The 24248-nt window shown below is 50.8% G+C and overlaps 1 protein-coding gene across 7 annotated transcripts in view; it reads left to right on the forward strand.

Annotated features, from left to right (window-relative positions):
* Positions 1 to 2342: 2342 nt before the first annotated feature.
* Cttn (cortactin) overlaps positions 2343 to 24248 on the forward strand; it is a 35568-nt gene continuing 13662 nt past the window's right edge. Inside the window, exons 1-11 of one of the 7 annotated variants that reach the window (XM_041666758.1) lie at positions 2343 to 2448; positions 6397 to 6534; positions 9782 to 9868; positions 10416 to 10489; positions 12322 to 12451; positions 15915 to 16025; positions 17313 to 17367; positions 18641 to 18751; positions 21809 to 21919; positions 22380 to 22490; positions 23337 to 23447. In XM_041666758.1, the coding sequence (XP_041522692.1) occupies positions 2359 to 2448; positions 6397 to 6534; positions 9782 to 9868; positions 10416 to 10489; positions 12322 to 12451; positions 15915 to 16025; positions 17313 to 17367; positions 18641 to 18751; positions 21809 to 21919; positions 22380 to 22490; positions 23337 to 23447 (1129 nt within the window). In that variant the 5' untranslated portion in view covers positions 2343 to 2358. The remainder of the gene's footprint in view (positions 2449 to 6396; positions 6535 to 9781; positions 9869 to 10415; positions 10490 to 12321; positions 12452 to 15914; positions 16026 to 17312; positions 17368 to 18640; positions 18752 to 21808; positions 21920 to 22379; positions 22491 to 23336; positions 23448 to 24248) is intronic. The other 6 variants (XM_041666763.1, XM_041666759.1, XM_041666760.1 and 3 more) reach the window with 6 other exon arrangements.

Genomic DNA, 24248 nt, shown 5'->3' on the forward strand with positions numbered 1-24248 from the left:
TTATGAGAAAGGACAAGTTACATACTAGTTGACAGATCTTAATTGGCTTTGCTTCATGAGCCTAGAACATAGGAATACTTGACTGTCAAATGGGCAGTTCTTTGGGGCAGAGGGGGAGAGAGGCTGCTGTTTGCCTCTCAGATGGTAGTTTTGAGGTGCTGCACCCCAGACAGAGAAGAAACCAATACACCGAGAAGACTGCTTATTGTACTAGCATGTGAGTCCTGGGGATTAAACTCAAGTTGCTAGTCTTAGTGGTAGGCACTTTTACTCCCTGAGCCCTAACTATCTGCACAACTTATTCTGAGCTGCTCCTTTGTGACAAAGCAAGAGGGGGTTTTTATAGGACTAGGAAGTGACCTATGTTTTTTGCTGTTATCTCTTATTTTTGTTTTGTTTTGTTTTTTGAGACAAGGTTTCTCTGTAGCTTTGGAACCTGTCCTCAAACTCACTCTGTAGACCAGGCTGGTCTTGAACTCACAGAGATCCGCCTGCCTCTGCCTCCCAAGTGGCATAGGCCACCACCACCCAACTGTTACCTCTTTTCTTAGAAGGGTAAGTAAGTAACTGATTTTGAGGTGTGCTCTCATCATGGTTCCCAGGCTTAAGCCATCTTCTTTTCTCAGCTACCCCAACACAGGGACTCAGGCAAACACCATTGTTCCTGGTTTAGATATAGATTTTGACTTTTCAGCTTGAGGACATGGAACTTAGCTTGAGTGACTCTAGTTTAATTTTTAGCCCCAGTTCAGGCTCTTAGTATAAATGATGCCTGTAGTTTTTATGTAACAAAATGTATGAAATCATGTTTTTATTTTAAAACCAAATGCTGAGGAGATAGCTCAATCGGTGTTTGCTGTGCAGGTATGAGGACCCGAACATGATCCTCAGAACCAAGGTGGAAATGGTGAGTGGAATGGTATACACTTGTAATCCCAGCACCAGAGAAGAAGCAGAGACAGGAGGATTCCTGGAGCTTGCTGGCCAGCTAGCTTAGTCCACTGGGTGATCTGCAGGCCAGTGAGAGACCCTGCCTCAAAACAAGTGGGTGAGCATCCTGAGGAAGATGCCAGAGTTGTCTTTTGACTTCTGTGTGTGTGTGTGCACACTTGAATGCACACCTACATATGTATACCTATGTATATAGAATCTCTGGCACCTGATATCTCTTGTTTCCTTCCTGATCTACCCTCAAATTTGACAGGTTTTTTTTTCTCCCTTTTAGTGCCAGTGTTGGTAGGAGTGCCTTGTGCATTCTAGACAAGCACTTCTCACTGAATTATATCCCTAACCTCCTTGCTCCTTCTCTTCTTCCTTCTGAAGGGGAGGGGGGGGGAGGGAGAGAGAGAGAAAGAATCAGTCCTTGGACTAGACTGGCCTCTAAATGATAGAGATTCATCTGCCCCTGCTGTATTAGTTAGCTTTGTAATGCAGTGCAGGAGCATCTGCCTAGGGACAGGCACAGTGAGCTGGCCCTCCTGTGTCCAGACAATCGTGTCCACAGAACAACCTGTGTAAGACAAGTCCTCATTTGAGACTTTTTTTTAAAGGTGATTCTATGTCAAGTTGGACAGACAGGTAGATAGATGGTTAACAGGTAGGTGTATAGGTGGTATTGGTTATTTTTTGTCAACTTGGCTCAAACTAGAGTCACCTGGGAAGAGGGAACCTCAGTTGATGAATTGCCTCTGTCAGATTGGCCTGTGGGCAAGTCTGTGGGGGCATCTTCTTAGTTAATGATTGTTAGGGAAGCTCCCAGCCCACTGGGCGGGGTGATGCCACTCCTGGGTAGGTGGTCTTGGGAAGGCAGGTTGAGCAAGCCAAAGAAGCACTCCTCCATGGTCTCTGCTTCAGTTCCTGCCCTGCCTGAGTTCCTGTCCTGACTTCCCTCAGTGAAGGACTATAATTTGAGTCAAATAAGCCTTTTTCCTCTCCAAGTTTCTTTTAGTATTTTGTTTTTGTTTTTTTAAATACCGGCAATGAGAACCCTAACTGTAGATAGATGGAGGGATGGATGAACAGATGGATTGTAGATGAGTAGGTGAATGGTAGATGGGCAGAAGGACAGACTGGATGGGTGGGTAGATGATTGACAGGTGAGTGGATGATGCTGTGCAGACACATGCATGGGTGGAGAGCTGCACGGTGGTGGATGGGTAGATGCATGGATGTATGGCTGAGAGGTAGGCGGAGGGTAAATGTGTTGGACAGGGGAAGACAGGTGTTTCTAAGTCAGCTCCCTTTAGTTGACTGGCATCCCAGCAGCATCTCAGAGGCTTGCTTCCAGGATCTGGGAAAAGGGATAGGAACACGGGGCGTGGTTTGCCTGGTACGGGGCGGGGTCTTGCGTGGCCCCGGATGCAGCTCCGCCCCCACGGAACCGGAAGTGAGCAGGCGCTGGGAGCGGCGGGGCGCGGCGGGATCCTCCTGGCGGACCTGGCTGGCGCGGTGAGCGGGGGGATGGGTGTCCTAGAGAGCTGTGGAAGGGGCGAGAGGGAGGTGGGATGGGTTGTCAGGGTACAGGGCCTGGGCGGGGGGTCGGAATGTGGGGCCGGGACTAGGGGTCGGGGCCGGGACCCGGGTCAGGGATCGGAGTGCGGGGCAGGGGTTGAGGCCCAGGGGTACAGGGCCAGGATCCAAGGATCAGGGCCTCAGGGTGCAGGACCGGGATCCGGGAGCCAGGTTTCAGGACCAGGACCGAGGGTTCGCGCTGTGGGGCCGGGATTGTGGCTTGGGGGTCGGGTCCGGGATCGGGGGTCGGGCTCCGGGGTGTATGGCAGTGATCAGGTCTCGGGGTGCAGGGCTGGGATCGGGTGTCGAGGTGCAAGGCTAGGATCGGGGGATCGGGGTCATGGCCAAGACCCGGGTTTCGCGGTGTGGGGCCAAAATCGGGAGGTTGGGGTGCGGAGCTGGGATCGGGGGTCGGAGTGCAGGGTCAGGATTGGAGGCTCAAAGCCCCTGGTTGCAGGGTCGGGATGGGGTCGGGTCCGAGGTTTAGGACTCCGGTGCTGGGCTATTCGGTCATCCGTGGAGTAGCCAGGGTGCAGAGTGGCCCGGGCTCTGAGGGGGCGGGGCGTTTGCTCTAGGATTCCTGGGCTTAAAGGAAGGGGTGGGATTCCCGGGCAGGATCCCAGGATCTAGAGGTGAGGTGCAAAACCAGCTTAGGGTGTTCTGGGTCAGAGTGCATAGTTAGGGGTCTGGGGAGTCAAAGTACCTGGATCTAGGAACGGAATGGAACCCTGAGGGCTGGGAGAAGCTAGTGGGGGTGGGGAGACTTTGGTTGTAGAATCTAATGGAATGGTGAAGGCCTGGGGGAAGTTGTTGGGCCTGGAGAGCCTGAAGTTCCAGAATCCAGTGAAATTATGAGTGTCTGAGGGCCTTTGGGAAGTAGGCAGGGTGGGAAGCTAGTGTTCCAGGGCCTAGGAGGATTGGGGTCCAGCCCTCTGGGCTGTGCTGGGAGGCCAGCATCAGGGGACTGGCCTGGACACTTGAGAGAAATTTGCAATGGGGTCAGTGGAAATCCAAGCTGCTAGCTTGCATCCTGGAGCTAGGGAGCCTGGAATCCAGCTGCCCCTCCTCCTGGGTGTATGCCCAGTCACTGCATTGGTGGTTGGGCCCGGTCTTTCCCCCTGTTTCCTTTTGGTCTGTATGAGGGGTGGGATCTTCCAGCCAGGGAGAAGGGATTCCATTTTGTACCCAGTCTGCCCTGAGCCATGTCAGTAGCCTGATCGATCCAGCATTTCCTCCCCATCCAGTAGGCCCCCACGGTCAGCGCATACAGCCAGTCTACCAGGGGCCAGGCCACTGTGGATCTGAGGACCCGCCTCAGCACCGATGCCTCACCCAGAGTGAGTCACCAGTTCAGGCCCTGAGTCAACACTGCTTCTCTCTTTGGCTGAGAGGGTTTTCACCAGAAATTCCAAAAGGCAGCTTTAAGTGGGAACTTCAGACGGAATGCAGAGCTGGTACTAGCTCCCTGGGAACTAGAAAAGGAGCCTCCGCTAGAGCACCTTCCCCCATAGAGCCTTTTCCTCGATGCTTCCTCTTCTGTGGGCATTGAACCCTGGGCCTCGCTGGACAACTTCTCTACCCAGCTGCAGCCCCAGCCCGAGAGCAGACCTTTAATTGAGGCTTTGTGACAGTGGTACCTCTAACACCTTGTAAATGCCAGGAGATGTAATTGGCCCTTCAGATCTTCGTCCTGTTAGTTGGGACGGCACCTGGTGGAACTCAGCGTTATCCTAGCGCCCTTACCTCCCTGTTCTGTGTCCTGGGCATGGTCCTGTCTGCCTACCAGCTTGTCTCTTGGTGGTGTCCCTGCACAGGCTAGCCCACTCTCTGTGGCCTGCCTTTGCTGGCCTCACTAGGCACTGGGAGTGGGGTGGTTGGTATCTCCATGACTGCTCCTGGCCCTAGCCACTTTCCTATTGTCTTTGCTCTGCCATGCTGTAAATATCAGGTTCAGGCTCTCAGGATGGAGGATTCCTTCATCCTGTGACTGGGTCCCTTCTGGTTGAGCTCTGTGCTGGCTGTGCAGTGGCTTTCCCTGTCTTTGTACGTGGCCTTTGCAGTGGCTTCGTCTATTGTTTGAATCTTTTTTTTTTATAACTACTTTATTGAAGTACAGTTTACTCCACATGGTCACTGAGCTAAAGGGTTCAGTGGTGATTGTACGTTCAGAGTTGTGCAGCCATCCCCACAAGCAGTTTTGGTTTTCTCAGAGAGCTATATAGAATGGGCATGCCTATGGTCCCAGCGGCTGGGAATGCTGGGACAGAAGGACCTTGAGCCCAAGGAGTTCTGGCCAGCTTGGCCCGCAAACAAAGCTAGTCTGTCCTGTCTTATCTGTCTGTCCCTCCCTCCTGTCACTCTTTCCTACTCCCTTTTTGGTGGTAGCTGAGATGCAGTTGAGATAGATCTCTCTAGCTTTGATTGGCCTGGAAGTCACTATATAGATCAGCCTGGCCTTGAGCCTGCAGCCATCCTCCTGCCTTGGCCTCTTGGGTGTTGTGATTTAGATGAAAAAGGCTCAGAGGGTAAAGGGCACTTGCCACTGAGCCTGACAACCTGAGTTCAGTCTCTGGGACCAACATAATAGAAGGAACAATTCAGATTATTGACTTCCACAAGTGTGCTCAGAGACACACGTGGACACAGATACATGCATGTATGCAGACACATAAAGGCACACAGACAGACACACACACCCAGGCTTCTTTCTGCCCAGTGTATCTGTTGTATTTTTATGTCCTTCCTTGTGTTCTAGATGTAACATCTGAGACTTTATCAGCGAATTCCAGTCAGAACAATCACATTCTTCTCGTGGTTTCATGTGTGAGGTGGGGCAGTGAGGCCTTACTTAGATCCAAAAATTGCATAAGCTTCTTTTCAACTGGTTGTTTTCATGATCATAAAGTTGAGTGAGAACACTGAGTGTGTGGCTGGGGACATAGTTTGGTGGCAGAGTGTTTTTTTTTTTTTTTTTTTTTTTGGTTTTTCGAGACAGGGTTTCTCTGTGGCTTTGGAGCCTGTCCTGGAACTAGCTCTGTAGACCAGGCTGGTCTCGAACTCACAGAGATCCGCCTGCCTCTGCCTCCCGAGTGCTGGGATTAAAGGCGTGCGCCACCATCGCTGGCTAAGAGTGTTTGTTGAGTGTGCGTGAGACCCTGGCTCAACCATAGTATTGCCCCTCACTGACTGCGTATCTGGCTTTTCACACACGTTCTGGGCTCAAACACAGGTCATCAGGCTTGTAGAGCAAGCACTTTTATCTGCTGAGCCATGGCAGTTTGTGTGTGTGTGTGTGTGTGTGTGTGTGTGTGTGTGTGTGTGTGTAGCCCAGGCTGGCTAAGGATGAGACTGATAGAAACTCCTGCTCCTCCTACCTTTACCCCCCAGCCCTGGGGTCACAGGTATGCTCCTTTGTGCTGGCTCCTCAGTTTGGTTTTTTGAGACAGGCTCTCTTTCTGTGGTTTGTGCTGGCCTGACTCTCTGCAGTAGCTGGGGTCACAGGCATGTGCCACCTGGCCGGACTTCTGTTACTGTCTGTAAACACAGTGACAGAGTTTCGTTTCTTTCCACCTTCATAAGTTAGAGTGGACAAGAAACAAAATATCTCAGCTTTACAGCAAGCAGGGCACAAGCTGGCCATGGAGGTTGCCATCTCTGGTTGCATTCCGGGGCGTGTAGGGTGGGTGTGGGTTTTTGAATCTGCCAAGTCCTCTGGTTCCTGTGGGCTGAGACCTCTGATTAGTGAGAAGCCAGTTTTCCTGTCTGCCGATGTTGTGTGCACTCTGTGTACTGGGGACTTGGTGGTTCTCTAAAAGCGCCCCACAGGGGGGTGTTGCCCAGAGAGTTCAGCACAGCCGTTCTGAGCCTCCAGTCTTCTCTTCACAGGCGTTTGCTGATCGTCGCAGATGCCAGCACATTTCTCCCTGGATTCCTTGGATTTGGATAGACTGTGAGCTGCCCCTCGCAGCACAAAAGGAAGGTTTGTGTCTTGTGAAGGCTCCAGTGTGCTTTCTCCTGGGTCAGGTATGGGTAGGGCTCTTCTTCCTGACCATGTAGAAAGGGACTGGGGGTGGGGGCGGGGGGTGTGTGGGAAACAGCAATAACCTTTTCAAAGAAATCTAAAGCTGACTTAAGGGGACCAGCCCCCAGTCAGAACCAGGGTAAATAAGAAAGTCCATGAAGGCGGAGATAGCTTAGGAAAAATCCTTATCTGTCTAAAGGTTAGACTTTTTCTATCTGGGGTGGGGAGAAAAGGAACACAGACCTTTTGTGATGGTAACTTTTTTTTACTTCATCTTGAAAAAATCTTGAATAATCTCTTGCTCGCTCCTTCTCTCTCTGCTCCACCATTGCTCTCTTTTCTTGGCTGCTCCTTCACTCTCTGCCTTGCCACCCCTCTCTGCTGCCTCTCCCCTGTCACAGCCAAACTCTGGACAACTCTTAAGTTACATTTTCAGTGCTCAACCCATTCTTAAAATCCAAGATAAGTCACGTAGTTTCTCTTAGGCTAGGGATGTCACAACGACTGACCAGTGAGCAACCAGGGCCTTACACGTAGCTCTAAGTTGGTGAGGGTTCCCAGACAGTAAATAATCGGCTGAGCCTTGAGGTTGGGGAAACAGCAGAAGGAAATGTCCATTGCTGCAGGGAGCTATGTGCAAAGTTTCTTCTAACTTTTGACCTTGAATTGGCACTGAATAGCACCTGGAAAAATGACCTTGTGGATTTGTCTCTAGGGGCAACCAGATATTGTTTCCAGAGGCAATCAGCCTGCTTTGAATCTGCTCTGAAGTCTAAAGTTAGCTGTTTGTGTAAAAGGCAGTCTTTGTGACTGAGAATCCTGTCTCAGTCTGAGTAATGTAAGATATCCTGGTATTATTTCTATTCATCAGAATTATACAGTTACAGAAATCGTCCTTCTGACCATCCACAGCTATCTGTGTGCCTAGGGGATGCAATATTTTCACAAGAGAAGCACATAAGCAGTGGGAACAGACCCAAAAACTCTTACTCGGGAAGAAATGAAGTTCTTAGGGAAGAAAGGAAGTGACTCATGAGAGAAATTATAGACAGGAACAACTGGCTTCCACAGCCAGTGACCCCACAGTCTCACCAGGTGGGGTTCCCTTCCAGGGAATCGTGAGTCTGATGGGTGGACCTGCTGAACGCTAATTGTCACCTGCTGTATACCCCACGGCAGCTCTCAGCAGAAATCTCGTGCTGGGGCCTGGGAAGACGGCTCAGTGGGTAATGTGTTTGCCATGCAAGCATAAGGACCTGAGCTTGAATCCCCAGAACCCAAGTCAAAGCCGGGCACAGGGCACACATCTGTGAAGTGCTGGTGCAACAACAGGCAGATCCCTAGAGTATGATGGCCAGCTGGCAAGCTCTGGGTTCTGGTTCTGTGAAGAGATACTGTCCCCAAAATGGGGGGGCGGGGGGACAGCAAATTGGCTCAGTGGGTAAGTGCTTGCTGCCAAACCTGATAGCTTAAATACGACGATTCCTGGGACCTGGAGCGTGGAGGAAGAGAATGTGTGCGGTTCTCTAAGGTTCTGTCAAGGGCTGGGGAGGTGGCTCAGTGATTAAAGCATCCACCACACAAGTGTGAGGGTCCTCAGAACCCATGTAAATGACAGGTGGGCTCCGTGGCCTGCCTGTAATCCCACTCTCAGAAGGCAGAGGTGGGAGATCCCCAGAGTAAACTGACTCGATGAATAAGGTGGAAGAGTGATGAAGGACACACGTGTGCAGACGTGTGCACTCACAAAAACACGGAAAAACAAAAACAAAATTTCTCAAAAGTAAGTCATGTTTGGAGCATTCTTGTGCACAGGGTTTAACGGCCACTAGCAACCTCTGCTCTATGTAAGGCGGTGCTGCGTGGTCTGTGCTCCCCAGTAGATGGCAAATCTGTCCTCAGCTAAGCTGCTCAAGGCCTTATTGGATTTGGTCGTCCAGATTAAGACAGCCATCATAGTCCTAGGGGCCAAAATAATCTTAAAGTTGTGATAAAATAAACATTACGTGACATTTACCAGGAGTGATACTTCGGGGATACCAGACTTCCATGGCCCCTGGTGGTGCTGCCTCTGGAGTACAGCCACCGAAGATTAGGGTGCTCACTGATGGAGAACATGTACACCCACTTCGTTGATTTGAAATAGGCCTCACTCCGTAGCTCAGTCTGGTCTGATCTTAAACTTGTGGCAGTCCTCCTGCCTCAGTCTATCTAGTGTTCGAATTATTAGTGTGAGCCATCACACTCCTCTTTCACCTTTGTATTTTAAGTGTGTGTGTGTGTGTGTGTGCACTACATGTGTGCATTGCCTATAGAGGCTAGAAGAAGGAGTCAGATCCCCTGGGGCTGGAGTTACAGCTGTAAGCTGTCATGTGGGTGCCGGGACTGAACCTTGGTTTCTGGAAAGAACAAGTGCTCTTAACCTCTAAACCATCCCTCCAATCCCAGCCTTGTTTTTTTGAGTCGGGTTCTTATTGGTCTAGTACTCACTAAGTAAGCTAACCTGGCCCTATGGGTTCTCCTGTCTCTATCTCCCCAGCGCTAGGGTTACTGTTGTCATTTAAAAAACAGCACAGAGCCGGGCGATGGTGGTGCACGCCTTTAATCCCAGCACTCGGGAGGCAGAGGCAGGCGGATCTCTGTGAGTTCGAGACCAGCCTGGTCTACAGAGCTAGTTCCAGGGTAGGCTCCAAAGCCACAGAGAAACCCTGTCTCGAAAAAGCAAAAAAAAAAAAAAAAAAAAAAACAACCCAGCACAGAGAGAAAGACGCCATGTGACAAGGCTCACGTAGGGGGGCAGCTATTGGGGGAATGGTAAAGGGGGAGAGACCGGCCCCTGGTGACAGGAGTTGCAGAAGAGAAGAGAGGCAGACAGACAGACAAAGAGACTAGAGGTGGGCAAGGCCCACCTTTTTAACAGGAACGTAGTGAACATGCACAGGAGGCGCTCTTAGTGGCTGCAGCTGAGGATGTCTCCTGTCAGGACCCAAGGGCACCCCAGTATAGATGCCTGGATATTGAATACCCCATGACACATCCAGATTTTTGACATGGATGCCAAGGGAAGCATTGGATGGAGCTGTCTACCAAGCTCCTCTTTCAGAACTCTTAATATGAAGCTTTGATTCCTTCAGGAGTTCTTGAGTTCAGTGACTGCCCTCCGGGGGATGTGGCCTTCTGAGGGTTTGGGTCAGGGCTTCTGTGGGGTCCTGGGTCACCCTCCCAGGTGACTCTTTGCTGCTCTTTTAGATGTGGAAAGCTTCTGCAGGCCACGCCGTGTCTATCACCCAGGACGATGGGGGAGCCGATGACTGGGAGACTGACCCTGATTTTGTGGTAGGAGTCACACCAGCTCTGCCTTCCTGGGCATTTGCCACTGAGGTTCCCAGCCTGGCCCTGCACTGAGCTGGTTTATTTCCTCCAGGGCATGGGGTATACAAGTTAGACCTTGGTGTACTGGTAAGGATGTGGGATATACTAATTGAGACACGTGGGTAAATGACTTAGGGTGCAGAGTGTACTAATTAGGTCTCAGGGCATGTACTAGTTAGGGCATGGGATGTACTACTTACTTTTCCAAGGTGGGGCTATACTAGTTAGGGTATAGGGATATGCTAGTTAGGTCATGGGATATGCTGCTTTTCCAGGGTGGGGATATACTAGTTAGGGTACAGGGTATACTAGTTAGGGTTTGGGATGTGCCAGTTACTTCTCTAGGGTGGGGATATACTAGTTAGGGTACAGGGTATACTAGTTAGGGTTTGGGATGTGCCAGTTACTTCTCTAGGGTGGGGATATACTAGTTAGGATACAGGTATATACTAGTTAGGGTACAGGGTATACTAGTTAGGGCTTAGGATGTGCTAATTACTTTTCTTTGCAGAACGACGTGAGTGAAAAGGAGCAAAGATGGGGCGCCAAAACCGTGCAGGGATCGGGGCACCAGGAACACATCAAGTAAGTACCTGTGACACCCTGCTCTCCCGCACGCCCCCTCTGTAGGGAGATAAGAGCAGCCTCGCCTTGCTTCTCTAGGTGATGCTCTAGGTGATGCTCGTTACAGGGGCTCATGGCGTCTGTGGGCCTCAGGTCTCAGGTGCACACAAACGATGGGCGTGAGGCCTAGCTTTTATAAATCATGTTTTCTAACACAGAACACAGTATTGGGAGCTGTTTGCTCCAAGTGGCAGCTTTGGAGGGTGTGAGATGGCTTTGAGTAACTTGGGCCCCAACCACCCCTTCATTTGGATCATTGTCTGTGAGTTGTCGTGCATTATAGAATTTAGTGGTTGATACAGCGTGAAATGCGCCATGCCGTGGAGTCTGACCCTGCACCTTCTGAAATGCCAGCTCTACAGCAGCTTGCACCCTTGCTAAGGAGGGCGGACAGACCCTCCGCAGACACCCAGATGGTGTTTTAGGCCCCACAGGGTTCAGAATACATCCGCTGTGCCCGCTTTGCTATTTTGGCTACTGTATCTTTGCCTCTGAACATTCGGTCAGGTGCCCAGAAGAGGTCTGTGTCTGAGCGGTGGCTTGTAGGATGTTAGTTGCTATTTCTGTCTATCTCCGTGAGATAGAATCCTACTGAGTTTCCCTGTTGGTCTCACCCTCCAGGCTCATGCTATCCTTTCTCACAGTGGCTCCCTGGACCTGAGTGTAGAGTGCCCACGCCTCCCACAAAAGGGGCCTTCAAGTTTCCGTAGTGTAGGGGTGTTTCACAGGTGGGACAAAGGGCCTGCAGTCCATCAGAGAGGGTATGGTATGAGACGTGAGCAGGAATCTGGGCCACCGTGCCTGTGGGTCTCTATCCCCATGATCGAGAACACATGAGGAGGGTGAATGGGAAGATCTGTGAGGCTCTTTGGATGGATTAAGACAGGGGGAGGGGATGGACAGGAGACATGTGGGTATCCCATGATCCTTCTCAAGTTGTTGGGGTGGTGTTTCTCTTTTGTCATTCATCAGGGGTTGGTGGGTCCAGACCTGGAGTCTATTCTGTCACACTCTTGGGCCTGCTGGCACATGCAGAGCTTTGGGCTTCGTGTCTCCCGTTAGAAAGGCCCTGTGTTCACTCAGTGTCTCAGTGAAGCTGCTTCTGGGCAGCCAGGTTCTGACTGTCTTCTGACCGTGTTGCCATTGTTCCTTGTCTGAGTCTATTCTGCATTGCTGTGAACACCATGACCAAATGTAGCTTGGGGAGGAAAGGGTTTATTTCACCCTACAGCTTTTAAGTGGGAGTCGGGGCAGGAAGTGAATGAAGCAGAGGCTGTGGAGAAAGGCTCCTTACCGGCCTGCTTCTTATGACTTGCTTAATTGCTTTCTAATACCACTCAAGACCACTGGCCCAGGGGTAGCACTCCCCACAGTGGGCATCAAGGAAATACCCTGTGGTCAGTCTGATGGCATTTTCTCAGTTGAGATTTCCTCTTCTGAGATGATTCTAGCTTGTGTCAAGTTGCCAAAATGCTAATAGCCAGCTTCTGATTACTCTGGGGGTTTGGAGAAGGGTCCCTGTGGGTGGCATTTGCAGAGCTCAAAGCTCAGATGCAGAATCGCTGCACCTAAAGCCAGCTGCATGGTCCTGTGTGGATTTAGATCTGTGCTCCTCCCTCATGCAAGCTGTGGCAGAGCCATGGAGGCAGGCATGGTGAAAAGACAGGACAGCAGCTCAGTGAGAAAACCCTGCAGACTTACAAGGACATCACTACCTGTGCTTGTCCCATGTGTCCCGCTGGCGGGTAAGCTGCAAGCCTGTACCCTAATGTCCTGCTTCCTCTCCCTTCCAGCATCCACAAGCTGCGAGAGAATGTCTTTCAAGAGCACCAGACCCTCAAGGAGAAGGAGCTGGAAACAGGACCCAAGGCTTCCCACGGCTATGGAGGGAAGTTTGGCGTGGAGCAGGATAGGATGGACAAAGTAAGTGGCTGCTTAGGCTGGGCTGCTGGCCTGCATGGGGACACAGTGTGGATGGCAGTCACACTTTTCTGAGTCACAACGTGGAGTCGGGTTGCTGAGGGTGAAGGTGCTCTGGGGGTCCTCTAGAGGCTGCCCACTCGTGAAGCTCTTCTGTGTTTCTAGAAGCCCTTTTTCAAATTGTCAGAGGCTCTGGCCAGCAGCTGATGTGTAGACGGCTCTCTGGAGTAGATTTGTGAGCGGGACAGAGCCCAGAAGCATCCAGCCCACAGATGTCATGGTCACTGCTTGTGGTTGAGATGGCCATCCACAGCATGAGGTCAGCTCTGAGGCCCTTTGCTCACATTGCGTGTGTGGAGTCCACTGACTCCTGCCTTATGTCCTGCATTTGTGAGCCACTCTGCAGCCGGGCTGGGGAGGATACAAACTATCCGGCAGCTGTGGCTGAGCCCCTGGGAGTGATATCGGTGGGTTCCGACTGAGGAGCAGATACCACAGGCAGCTGCTGTCTAAGCCATCAGTTTGGGGCCATGTTTCCATTATTCCCCCAAGACGAGGGAGTGGGGCCCGCTCTGGGGCTCACTCTAGGCAGGCTGGTTTTTCCAGAGAGAAGGCTTCAGTATGTGGGCATGTCTCCCGGAATGCAGGCTTTACACTCTGATGCTGTGCTGAGGGTGAAGCCTGAGTGAGCAGTGTGAGGTGGTTCTGCTGGGCAGACAGTGCTGCTGCTGGATAGATGTGGAGGAGAGACTCAGCTGCTGCCCATCCTGACGGCTGACTCCTCACACATGGGTTGTATTCAGCTGTGCTAGGCATAGAGGGCTACGGCCACATCTCAGTGAGAGGCCACTGTCCACCAGAGGAATGGGCGGGTAAGCCTGAGGGCACTCCAACCATGGACAGTGTCTTAGGGTTTCAGTTGTCATGAAGAGACACAATTCTTTTTTTTTTTCTTTAAATATTTATTTATTATGTATACAATATTCTGTTTGTGTGTATGTCTCCAGGCCAGAAGAGGGCACCAGACCTCATTCCAGATGGTTGTGAGCCACCATGTGGTTGCTGGGAATTGAACTCAGGACCTTTGGAAGAGCAGGCGATGCTCTTAACCACTGAGCCATCTCTCCAGCCCCCAAGAGACACAATTCTTATAAAGGAAAACAGTAATTGGGGATGACTTACAGTTTAGAGGTTTGGTCCATTATTGTCATGGTGGGGAACATGGTGGCATGCAGGCAGACGGTGCTGGAGAGTAACTGAGACTTCTACATCCCGATCCATAGGCAATAGGCAGAGAGAGTGGCACTGGGCCCAGGCTTGAGCATTTGAAGCGACAAAGTCCACGCCCAGTGACACACTTCCTCCAACAAGGCCACACCTACCAGTGCCACTCCCTAAGCATTCAAATAGAATGGGGGCTATTCTTACTCAAACCACCACAGCCAGGGATATTCTGGAGCAACATTCTGACCAGATGCCATCTGTAGGACGGAGATGTGTTGTTGGCTGTCTGCAGCCCTGCTGACACAGAGGTGGATGGTCCTGACATGAGCAGTGTGGAGACTTTGCCTGTTCAGGCTCAGTCAGATGCAGAGAACACAGCGAAGAGACCCAGAGTGGCAGTCTGGGAATCTTAGTTTACCGAGGGCAAGCTTAATGCTGGGAATGTTGCTCTTTGGTTCTGCGCTGTGAGGGATTGGCCTCCTTTGGCTCAGATCTCGGGCCTCATCAAGCCTGGTCCTTCCTTTACCCTTTGTGCCCACCTGTCATGGCCTCTGTTTCCCTCGATGGCTTCTCATTGCTGTCCTGTGCTGTCATTTTGGGGAGGCACATCCTTCTGGGCTTCCGCTAGACTCACTGCCCTCACCTTGTGCCTGGTGGGTCTTGTGTGCTGGGTATGGTGTGTTGTAAATATCTGTGACTGACTATTGTCAGTGCCCACTAACTGTTGTCAGTGCCCAGGCGGCTCATGGACCCCAGACCTCTAGAATCTTTAGTTCACCTTGGCTGGATACTGACCAGTAACTCAAGCATTGTGACATTAGCCTGGGGCACTGGGGTTCCAACTTGTTGCCTCCCCTCCCCAGGCCCTGTGCATTGAGGAGAGGTTAGCCCTTGGCTCATACGAACCCTTGAGAGTAACCTGTTGTCAGAAACCTGAAGATGAATGCTAAGCTATTCATAGCTCGTCTTCTCTAGAAATGGAAAGAAAGATGAGGCCCACAGACTTCTCCAGCCAGGCTCAGCCAGGCAGCACACACCTGTGAGGAGCCAGGACCCTAGCCCCTGGGTTCCTTTAGAGATCAGGTAACTGGCCTGCCAATATGAGACCAAAAGCCACTGAGCACACATTCAGTCAGGGCCGGAGCCAGAGCCAGCTGTCACTTCAGCCCCTTTTCTCTTGGACAATCCTGCTGGGAAATGTCTTTGGCATGGCTGCGCCCTTTGGTCTTTTGCTGACAGTTTCTGAGTGAGCCTTGAGGCTGCGGCAGGCCATCGTGCCACGTGGGGTTCACAGGCTGTGGCTTGTGGTCTGCCATCAGCTGCTGACCGCAGCTAAGCCTGGAAGGAGACAAGTCATTCAGTCAAGGCTTTCTTTGTATGTTCTGTGTATCATCAACCTCAGCGACCTTCATGAAGAGGGGCATTGAGGTCGGCTATATGTAGCACACAGCCCAAGTTCAGGGTCAAACTGAACAGTTGGCCAACCAAGGGAGGTCTGTGGTGCACAGGACTGACTCTCCCTGTAGGGCAGTCAGAGTTAGAGTTCTGTGTTGCCAGGAGGGCCAAGAAGACAGGTTCCGAGGTGCACAGGCATTGTCTACCCAGAGGAAAGGCCGCAGGACTGCTGTGCTGGGCAGTGGCATCACTGACGAGGTGACAGCACGGACATTAGAGCACTGTTCATGCAGGGCCGGGGTGGGGTCTGCTAGCAGGTGAGTACACCTTTTGTCGCCTGTTGGTAGGTCTGTGGCCTTGAACAGGAGGCCCTGGGGCACCTGCTTCCTTTGGTGGGGCTGGTGTGAGGTAACAGTGCTTGGCTCTTGTCTGTGTGGTCTGCATGTGAGGGTGTGTGGAATGCGTCACTGAAGGACCCATGTCTGCTTCAGCACGATCACAAAGTGTGTGCCCTTGACTCTTGGGGTCACAGCCTGTGAAAACACCACACACTGAGAGAGTGGCTGATGGAAATGGCTCTTCTGTTGTGTACTGCAGGCTCTGTCCTTTGTTTTTACCTGGTTCTGTCCGAAGTTCCTGTCTGCAGTCAGGGGTGCTAGCCTGGAGGATCTCCAAAAGTTTGGGGTGCCCGGTAGAAGCTCAGCCAGTTCAGGTCTATGTCCTGGGATTCAGGGCCCCAAGGGCAAAGGCCCTGACAGAGTAGTGGCAGCCGCAGAGCGGGGGAGTGTGGTTGCTGTGCCTCATGGGGCACGGGTGCATAATGCCGCGTCTTTGTTCTTGGTTCTAGTCAGCCGTTGGCCACGAGTACCAGTCAAAACTTTCCAAGCATTGCTCACAAGTGGACTCAGTCCGAGGCTTTGGAGGCAAGTTTGGTGTCCAGATGGACAGGGTGGATCAGGTGAGTGACAGGGCCAGGGGCTGCAGGCTCCCTGCCACAGCTACAGGCTGCTGTTGAGGCTGCCTTTTTGGACCAGTGCGGCAGTTCACAGGTGCCCACTGGCCCAGTGGGAATGCAGAAGGGTGTCCAGATAAGAACTCACAAACCTCTCTGATGCTGGCCACATGAGAGGTGCCAGCTGTCCAGTGGGGAACAGACAGTGACATGAAAGGCAGGCCTCAGTATATTTGCTGCGTCCCCCCCCCCCCCCCCCCCCCCCGTGTGCCTAGTGAGTCAGCTGTGCTTGGCCATTAGGGACCTTTCTCATTGTCTCCCCGGGTAGATGTGAGTGACAGGCAGAGCCCTCCTTCAGAGTGGGGTTTGCTGAGCTGTGGTCTTAGTGTCTAGAGGCTCTGTGGTAAGCCTGAGACTGTTGTGATTCTCCAGCCTGGGGCTGTCAGTGGCACGGGAAGCACACCACTTTCAGCGTGAGTCCTGGCTTTGTGGCACAGTATCAAGGTCTGACCGTCTGTGTCTGGAGTGGGGGAAGTGCAGAATCCCAGCTCCAGGTCGTACTGAGGGCCGGCCACCATAAGGTTCCACGGCAGGCCTGCCATCTTGTTAATGTTCTCAGTAAAGCTTGTTTGGAAAGTCTGTGTGGCAGGGGAATTAATTCCAGATCAGCATGCTGTGCCTGGAATAAGTCAGTCAGGCTGGTGCTGGGAGCCTGCAGGGGCTAGGAGGGGAACTGCACACACAGACTTGGGTAGTGATGATTGCATCTGTTCTTTGCCTGGGAAACTTAAGGTCAAAAATTAACATTGTATAAGCCTGGCTCACACCTGTATTCCCAGCACTGAGAGGTGGAGACAGGAAAATTGCCACGAGTTCAGAGACAGCCTGGGCCAGAGTGAAACCCTGTATTGACAAAAAGCCCAACACATGAGGCTGGGGTGATGGCTCAGATGTCACTGTGCAAGCTTGAGGACCTGTGTTTGGATCACAGCACACCCACATAAGCCAGGTTCAGTGTTGGGGTGGGGAGGGGGGGAACAGGAGGATTGCTGGAACTGGTTGACTGCCAGTCTAGCTCGAGGTTCCGTTAGAGACCCTGTCTCAAGGGAACAAGGCTGACAATGGTAGAGCAGGCTACCGACATCTTCCTCTGGCCTCTAGACGGACATGCATGGGCACACACACCTTCCCCAAACCAACATTACTGAAAACTTTGTTTTCTGTGTGCGTGAGTTCAGATGGGTCATCTTGGTGACTTGTCAAATACCTGTCCCTTGTGTTTTTGTCCCACAGTCTGCTGTAGGCTTTGAGTACCAAGGGAAGACAGAAAAACATGCCTCTCAGAAAGGTAAGGGGTGCTGATGCCACTGGAGCCGCAGGAAGGCCTCTACTGTCTGCTCTGGGTTCCCGGGCCATCCGACTGTTAGAGGGTGTGTCCTGCTGTTGGCACACACGGAGCTCTGTGTTTCTGTCTCCAGTGGAAACTGCCTTCTCTTTACCTGAGCAGATAGCTTCAGTGTCGCTCTTTGGCACTGAGGATGAACAGCAAATGTCCCCGAAGACAGAAACTAGAGTCGTGGGCCTGTATTGTCAAAACTGTGCCCTGTAACATGGAAAAGACAGTGTTGATTGATTTTCATGCTTTTTTTAAAGCAACCAACGCAAATAATTTCTTTTTAGTACCCAGGGTTTTGTTTTATTTTGTTTTAAACTATCTTTTTAAATTTTACATACCAATCCCAGTTCCCATTCCCTCCCCTCCTCCTATTCATTCCACCTTCTCCCCCACCTCACCCCCTATCCACTCCACAGAGAGGTTAAGGCACTTTGTTTTGGGGAAGGTCCAAGGCCCTCCCTACTATATCTAGGCTGAGCAAGATATCCATCCAAAGAGAATGGGTTCCCAAAAAACCAGTGCAAGCAGTAGGGATAAGTCCTGGTGCCACTGTCAGTGGCCCCGCAGTCTGCCCCAGCCATACAACTGTCACCCACATTTAGACCATCTAGTTTGGTTCTGTGCTGTTTCCTTCCCTGTCCCAATGGAGTTGGTGAGCTCCTATTAGAGCAGGTAAGCTGTTTCAGTGGGTGAACCCATCATGGTCTTGACCTCTTTGCTCATATTTTCACTCCTCCCACTCTGTTTCCATCAGTTGCTGGATGAAGATTCTATGGTGACATTTAAGAAAGTCATCAATCTGACTATAGGGCAAGGCCAGTTCGGGCCCTGGTTTTGTTTAAGATAATGTTGTCCTTTCAAAGCCTGGCTTTGAATTCCCTAATTCTCCCGCTTCAGCCTCATGAGTGCTGGGATGACAGGTGTGTGGCGCTTCACCTGACTGTGAATTGTCACTTTTGTTGTTGGGGACGGAACTTGGAACATCAGCCTTATCCAGTGCAGTGGCCCCTGCTTTGGTTCTTGGATCTCTCACTGTAGACCAGGATGATGATTCTTTTCTTCAGTATAAAACAGTTGCGTGCAGTGGTGGGAAGCGACTGAACTCTCTCTGCACAAAGTTCGAGGTTGTCCTGTGTCATCTCAGGGATGCAGCCCTTACAGTTAAAATGGACACCGCATCTCTCAGAAGTCTCAACTCTTGGCGGATGCCATTTTGTCTCTTCAGACTACTCTAGCGGCTTTGGTGGCAAATACGGTGTGCAAGCTGACCGTGTGGACAAGAGCGCCGTTGGCTTCGACTACCAGGGCAAGACGGAGAAGCATGAGTCCCAGAAAGGTGCGGCTGGGCCTGGCTCCTTTGTGCACTCCTGTTTGTTTCTACTTTCACTTTCATTCCCGTGAACCTTTATCTTTCCATCGTCTGATGTTTTTCCTTAGATTTATTTATTTTTATTTGATGTGTATGGCTATATATGGGAGTTTTGCCTTTATTTATATATGTATACTTTGTGCAGAGGCCAGAAGAGGCTGTCGGATCTCCTGGAACTGCATTTATAGATGGCTGTGAGCAGCCATGTCCTCTAGAAGAGCAGCCAGTGCTCTTAACCATTGAACAGCTCTCTAGTGCAGTGGTTCTCAACCTGTGGGTCATGACCCCTTTGGGGGTCAAATGGCTCTTTACAGGGATCACGTGTCAGATATTTATATTATAATTGATAGCTAGCACAATTACAATTATGAAGTAGTCATGAAATAGTTTTATGGTTGGGGGTCACCACAGCATGAGAAACTGTATGAAAAGGACCCAGCATCGAGAACCAACCCTCTGGTGCCTCTATAATTTGAGACAGGGTCTCATTGTGTAGCCCAGGAACTCACCATGTAGCTTCACACTTGACCCAGTCTTGTCCCAGCCTCCTGAATGTTGGAATTACAGGTGTGAGTCCACACAGGTTGTTTTAGTTGTGTGTGTGTGTACGCGCGCGCACGAGGGGCTTGCATGCCGCAGTGTGTATGCCAGAGGACAACTTTATGGAGTCACACCTTAGCCTGTATGTGGGCTTTAGGGACTGATCTGAGATTGGCAGACTTGCATGGCAAACGCTTTTTTGTGTTTTTCTTTGAGACAGGGTCTCTATCATACAGCTCTGGCTGTCCTGAAACTCACTACATAGACTAGGCTAGTCTGGAGCTCATGGAAATCCTCCTGTCTCTGCCTCCTGAGTGTTGGCTTGTGTGAAAGCCGTATGCTTACTTGTACCTCCTGAGCCATTTTGCAGCCTTCCCTGCCCCTAATTTTTTCTTAAAGATTGGATTTATCTGGATAGTCTGGATTGATTTAAGGACAGGCCTATGGGTGCAGCTTAGTGGGTGAACCCAAGCTCTAGGTTTGATCTCCACATCTTTCAAACCCCTAAAACTTGGATAAATTCTGCCAAAAGGTCCTGACAGCCACCTTGGCTTTCCCCTTCCATGCAGTGTAAAGATGTTTCTTCATGTTTACAGTGTTTATGGTGTTTCTACATGTTTGCAGTGTTTATGTGTTTGCCGAGGTTGCAACCACAGCCCATCTTCCTTGCGCTATTTGTTTTTTGTGCCCGCATGCGTCAGTTCTGTTTAATATTTGCCAGCATTTGAAAATGAAGAGCAGCTGAGTGGTGGTGGCGCACGCCTTTGAGCCCAGCTCTCAGGAGGCAGAGGCAGGCGGATCTGACTTTGAGGTCAGCCTGGTCTACAAAGTGAGTTCCAGGGCTACTCGGAGAAACCTTATCTCAAAAAACAAAACAAAGCAAACAAGCAAAAAAGAAACCAAGAGCCTACATTGGAAAGAAGCCTTGGATTTCTATAAACAAACAAACAAAAACAACACCAAAAAATCCCAAGAGACTGTCTGGGGCTCAGCTCAGTGGCTGAAAGTGCCTGCTGTGCAAACATGAGGACCTGCATGCGAGTCCCAGAATTCACATGAAAATGGGCAAGGCACATTCATGACTGTCTGTATTCCCTGTTTGCTGGGAGATGGGAGGCAGAGACAGGAGAATTTCAAAGCTCACAAAAGGTGAGGACCCAAGGTTGTCTCCTGACCTCTACCGGGACCTACCGGTTTGGCCCTGCCCCTTGGGAAGAGCGAGTGTGCCCGGGGCCGTGTAGCTGTGGCCCACTCCCTCCCTTCCTTAGGCTCTTCCCTGGGGGAGTGTGCAGCTGCTACTTCATTAGACCATTGGACTTCCCTTCCCTGGGGCCAGACTCAGACTCGGGCAGTATAGGCTGAGGATTCTGGGAAGTCCAGTCCTGACTCCAAGCAGAGGTTGATTGTACTTCCGGCTGGCTGTGGCACACAGAGCCGTAGGTTGCCTAGAACTTCTAAGTACCTGTAGGAAGTCATGCCATGATAATGCAAGAGTGATGTGTCATGTGACCTTGTTAGAGCCTGGGTTTCTAGAATGTTCTCCACATGTGTTCTGTTTTTTCTTTAAAGATTTTTTTAAAATACACTTAATTTTTTTTATGTGTATGAGTGTTTTGCTTGCATATATGTCTGATTATCTCCACATGTGTGCCTGGTACCTGTGAAGCCAGAAGAAGGTGTTGGATGCCCTGGAACTAGAGTTACATAGTTTTGAGTCACGATATGGGTTGGTCCTTCCTTCCTTCATTCCTTTTAAGATATAGATGAGTGTGTATCTGTGTGTATGACACGTGAGTGCAGGTACCTGCAGATCCCAGAAGAGGACATCAGATCCCCAGGAACTGGAGTTCCAGATGGTTGTGAGTTACCACGTGGGTGCTGGGGACTGAACTCTGCTTCTCTGCAAGAGCATCCAGTGCTCTTAACTGATGAACCGTTTCTCCAGCCCCTTCTGTTTTAATTTTTGTTCATTTCTTTGCTTGCTTCTTTTTTTTTTTTTCCCAAACAAAGTCTCACTTTATACCGACTGACTTTGAACTCAATGTATATTGGAAGTTGGCTTCAAATTCCTAACAGTCCTCCTGCCTCAGCCTCCTGAGTACTGGGACAGAGGTGTAAACCACCACACTTGGGCTCTCTCCTCTTACCACGTGAGTCCCAGGGACTGAACCCAGGCCATCAGGTTTAGTGGCAAGTGCCTTTATCTGCTGAGCAGTCTTGACAGCCCATGGTTTACCTTCTTAAAGACTATATAACATGCCCATTGAATCTGTTGCTGGTTTAGTTTTTTACATTTATTCATTTTGTGTATATGTATGGATGTGTACATGTGTGGCTGTCAGAGGAACACTTACAGGAGTTGGTTTTCTCCTTGTACCATGTGGGTCCCGGGTTGAACTCAGACCTTCAGACTTGGCGGCAGGCACCCTTTAGCCTTCTGACCATCTTTGTTGCTGGTTTTATATGGTGCTGTTCTTGTTTCAGATTATTCCAAAGGTTTTGGTGGCAAATATGGAATCGACAAGGATAAGGTGGACAAAAGCGCTGTGGGCTTTGAGTATCAAGGCAAAACAGAGAAGCATGAGTCCCAGAAAGGTACCTGCTACTTTATCTCCCTCCAGCCAGTCCTTCCCAGAGTGACAAGTGCCAGGATAGAAGAGAAAACCTTCTGTCACTGCAGTATTTTAAGTGGTCAACCTAAGACAGCCAGTCCCAGCCTGTGGTTGTGTGAGCACTCAGGCATTAGCTCCATCCTTGGCTCTAAGCCCCAGTGTTAGTATAGCAATGTCCCTATCATGTACATCCGCCTGTGAGTGACAAGACCTCACTGCCTTGAGGGCTGCATGCGTTGGTCCTGCTCATTTAACTGTACTCCTAAGATATGCTTATCTTGAGGAGGGCCTCTGGTGGGTATCAGCTGGGGTCCCATCCCAGCTGTTCCCCGGAGGAAGCTCAGGTCCAGTGACGTGTGCCTCCTTGCGTCTGAAACCCGCTTCCTCCCCCTGTTTTGGGCTGCGCAGTAATGTCAGGTTATGGCTTTCTGTTGTGCATGTAGACTATGTGAAAGGGTTTGGAGGAAAATTTGGTGTGCAGACAGACAGACAAGACAAGTGTGCCCTTGGCTGGGACCATCAGGAGAAGCTGCAGCTGCATGAGTCCCAAAAAGGTACCTCCTCTAGCCCCACTCCCCAGCTTTCTTTAAGGGCCTTTGGGAAGGTTGTGTTCATTCCTTGGTTGGTCACGTGCCTCACGTCAGCCGTGTTTCTGTCTGAATTTCATTTTCATGGTGTGAATTTGTCTATGTCTCCCCCAATTCCAGAAGTCCCCATAGTTGACGGGGATAAGGTGATCCTATCCCCACCCCCTATACCAGTGCTGCAGCCACTGGGAGCCTGGTTCCTATAGCACCCGTAGGGGCCTTTTGCCCTCTGGGTTCCTGGGTTCACCTTTTTAAGGTGGGCTATGGTTTATGGAGGGTACACTTCTTTCTGTGGTGCTGGGGATAGAACCCGTGGCTTTGTCTGTGCTGAACAGACTCTCTGCTTCTGAACCTCTCTCCCCTCCAATCCTTTCCACACTTCCTTTCTAATGGAGACTTCCTTTCTAATGTCACAGTGGGAACTTTGTCCAAGGGAAAGCTGGTTTGAAGAGGGTAAAACTCTTGTAGCTGTCCCCAGCTGTCCCTCCAGCACAGGGAGTGAGTGAGCTGGTAACCCCTCTCTTGTTCCTTTCCTGTCGACACCCTGGGAAGGACCCTGCAGGAAAACCTTAATGTGTGGAGTAGCTTTAACTAAACCATCCAGTTCTGAACCCACTTCTGCGTTATCTGCTGAAGTGTACTGACTTTTAAGTTTGTTCCTTAGTTCTTTGGTCAGCATTAGAACATCAGGCCCGAACCAGTGCTCTTGCTGTCTGAACATGATGTATTTGACCTTTGCACATGCTCACGTGATTCTAACCTGGCTGTTTCCTCTCTTGGTCATGCTCCCCACTGTCTCGTGTGGATCTCCAGACTATAAGACTGGGTTCGGAGGCAAATTTGGTGTTCAGTCCGAGAGGCAGGACTCCTCCGCTGTGGGGTTTGATTACAAGGAGAGATTGGCCAAGCACGAGTCCCAGCAAGGCACAGTTGCCCCTTCCTCCTCCCACCAGCCCTTGCAGTGCAGCTGACTCGCAGCATAGACTTCAGGGTTCACCACAGTGCCTGTGACAGCTCCCTATGCCACCAGCTGCCAGGGATGTTGTCCTCCACCCAGTTTCATGTTAGAGCTACATCCTGGAGCTCGGTCCCTTTGCTCCTCTACCCCCGATTCTTTTTCCCCCTCTTACCTGTAGGATTCAAGTTAGGAGGCACTCTGCAGGCCAGGCCAGTGTAGTTTCTGCAGTGGATACCTCTGACCTCATTGCTGCTGACCACCAGTGCTGAACCTCTGAGCCCCTCCTCATTGCCTCTGACCCACAGAGGTGGGTTTACTCTCCCAGACCTGATTTTAACTAAATACTGGGGTCATGGAGAAAGACAGGCATGTTTCATGTGGTCTCTGTCTTTGTTTGTAGTGGTTTTGTTTTGTTTTGTTTTTTTGGCTGGGTATACAAGTTTTGTGTGTTTGGAGTTTTTGTTTTTTGCCACACTGTCTGTGTGTAGCATCTCCACCCAGAGCCACGCCGTATGCACACTGTGTGCATGGCTGATACAGGCAGGTCCAGGCGTGCCCTGGGGATCTCAGTAGCTGTTGCCGGTTTTTCCTCTCCGTGAGAGATTGGACCACCAGAACCCGAGGGTCCAGGCAGAGGCATGTGACTCCCTGAATCAGGGTGGAGTGTTTTAGGCTTCCAGATGCCATCAGGCCTGGGCTGGATGTACTTAGTACTGGCCCTGCAGACTACGTGGAGGTGGCCTTTGGTTCCTGTGATGTCGAGGCTG

This window comes from Microtus oregoni, unplaced genomic scaffold (assembly GCF_018167655.1).
Source record: "Microtus oregoni isolate MIOR12 unplaced genomic scaffold, Mior012 000016F_ref0000370, whole genome shotgun sequence".
Classification (NCBI taxonomy): Eukaryota; Metazoa; Chordata; class Mammalia; order Rodentia; family Cricetidae; genus Microtus; species Microtus oregoni.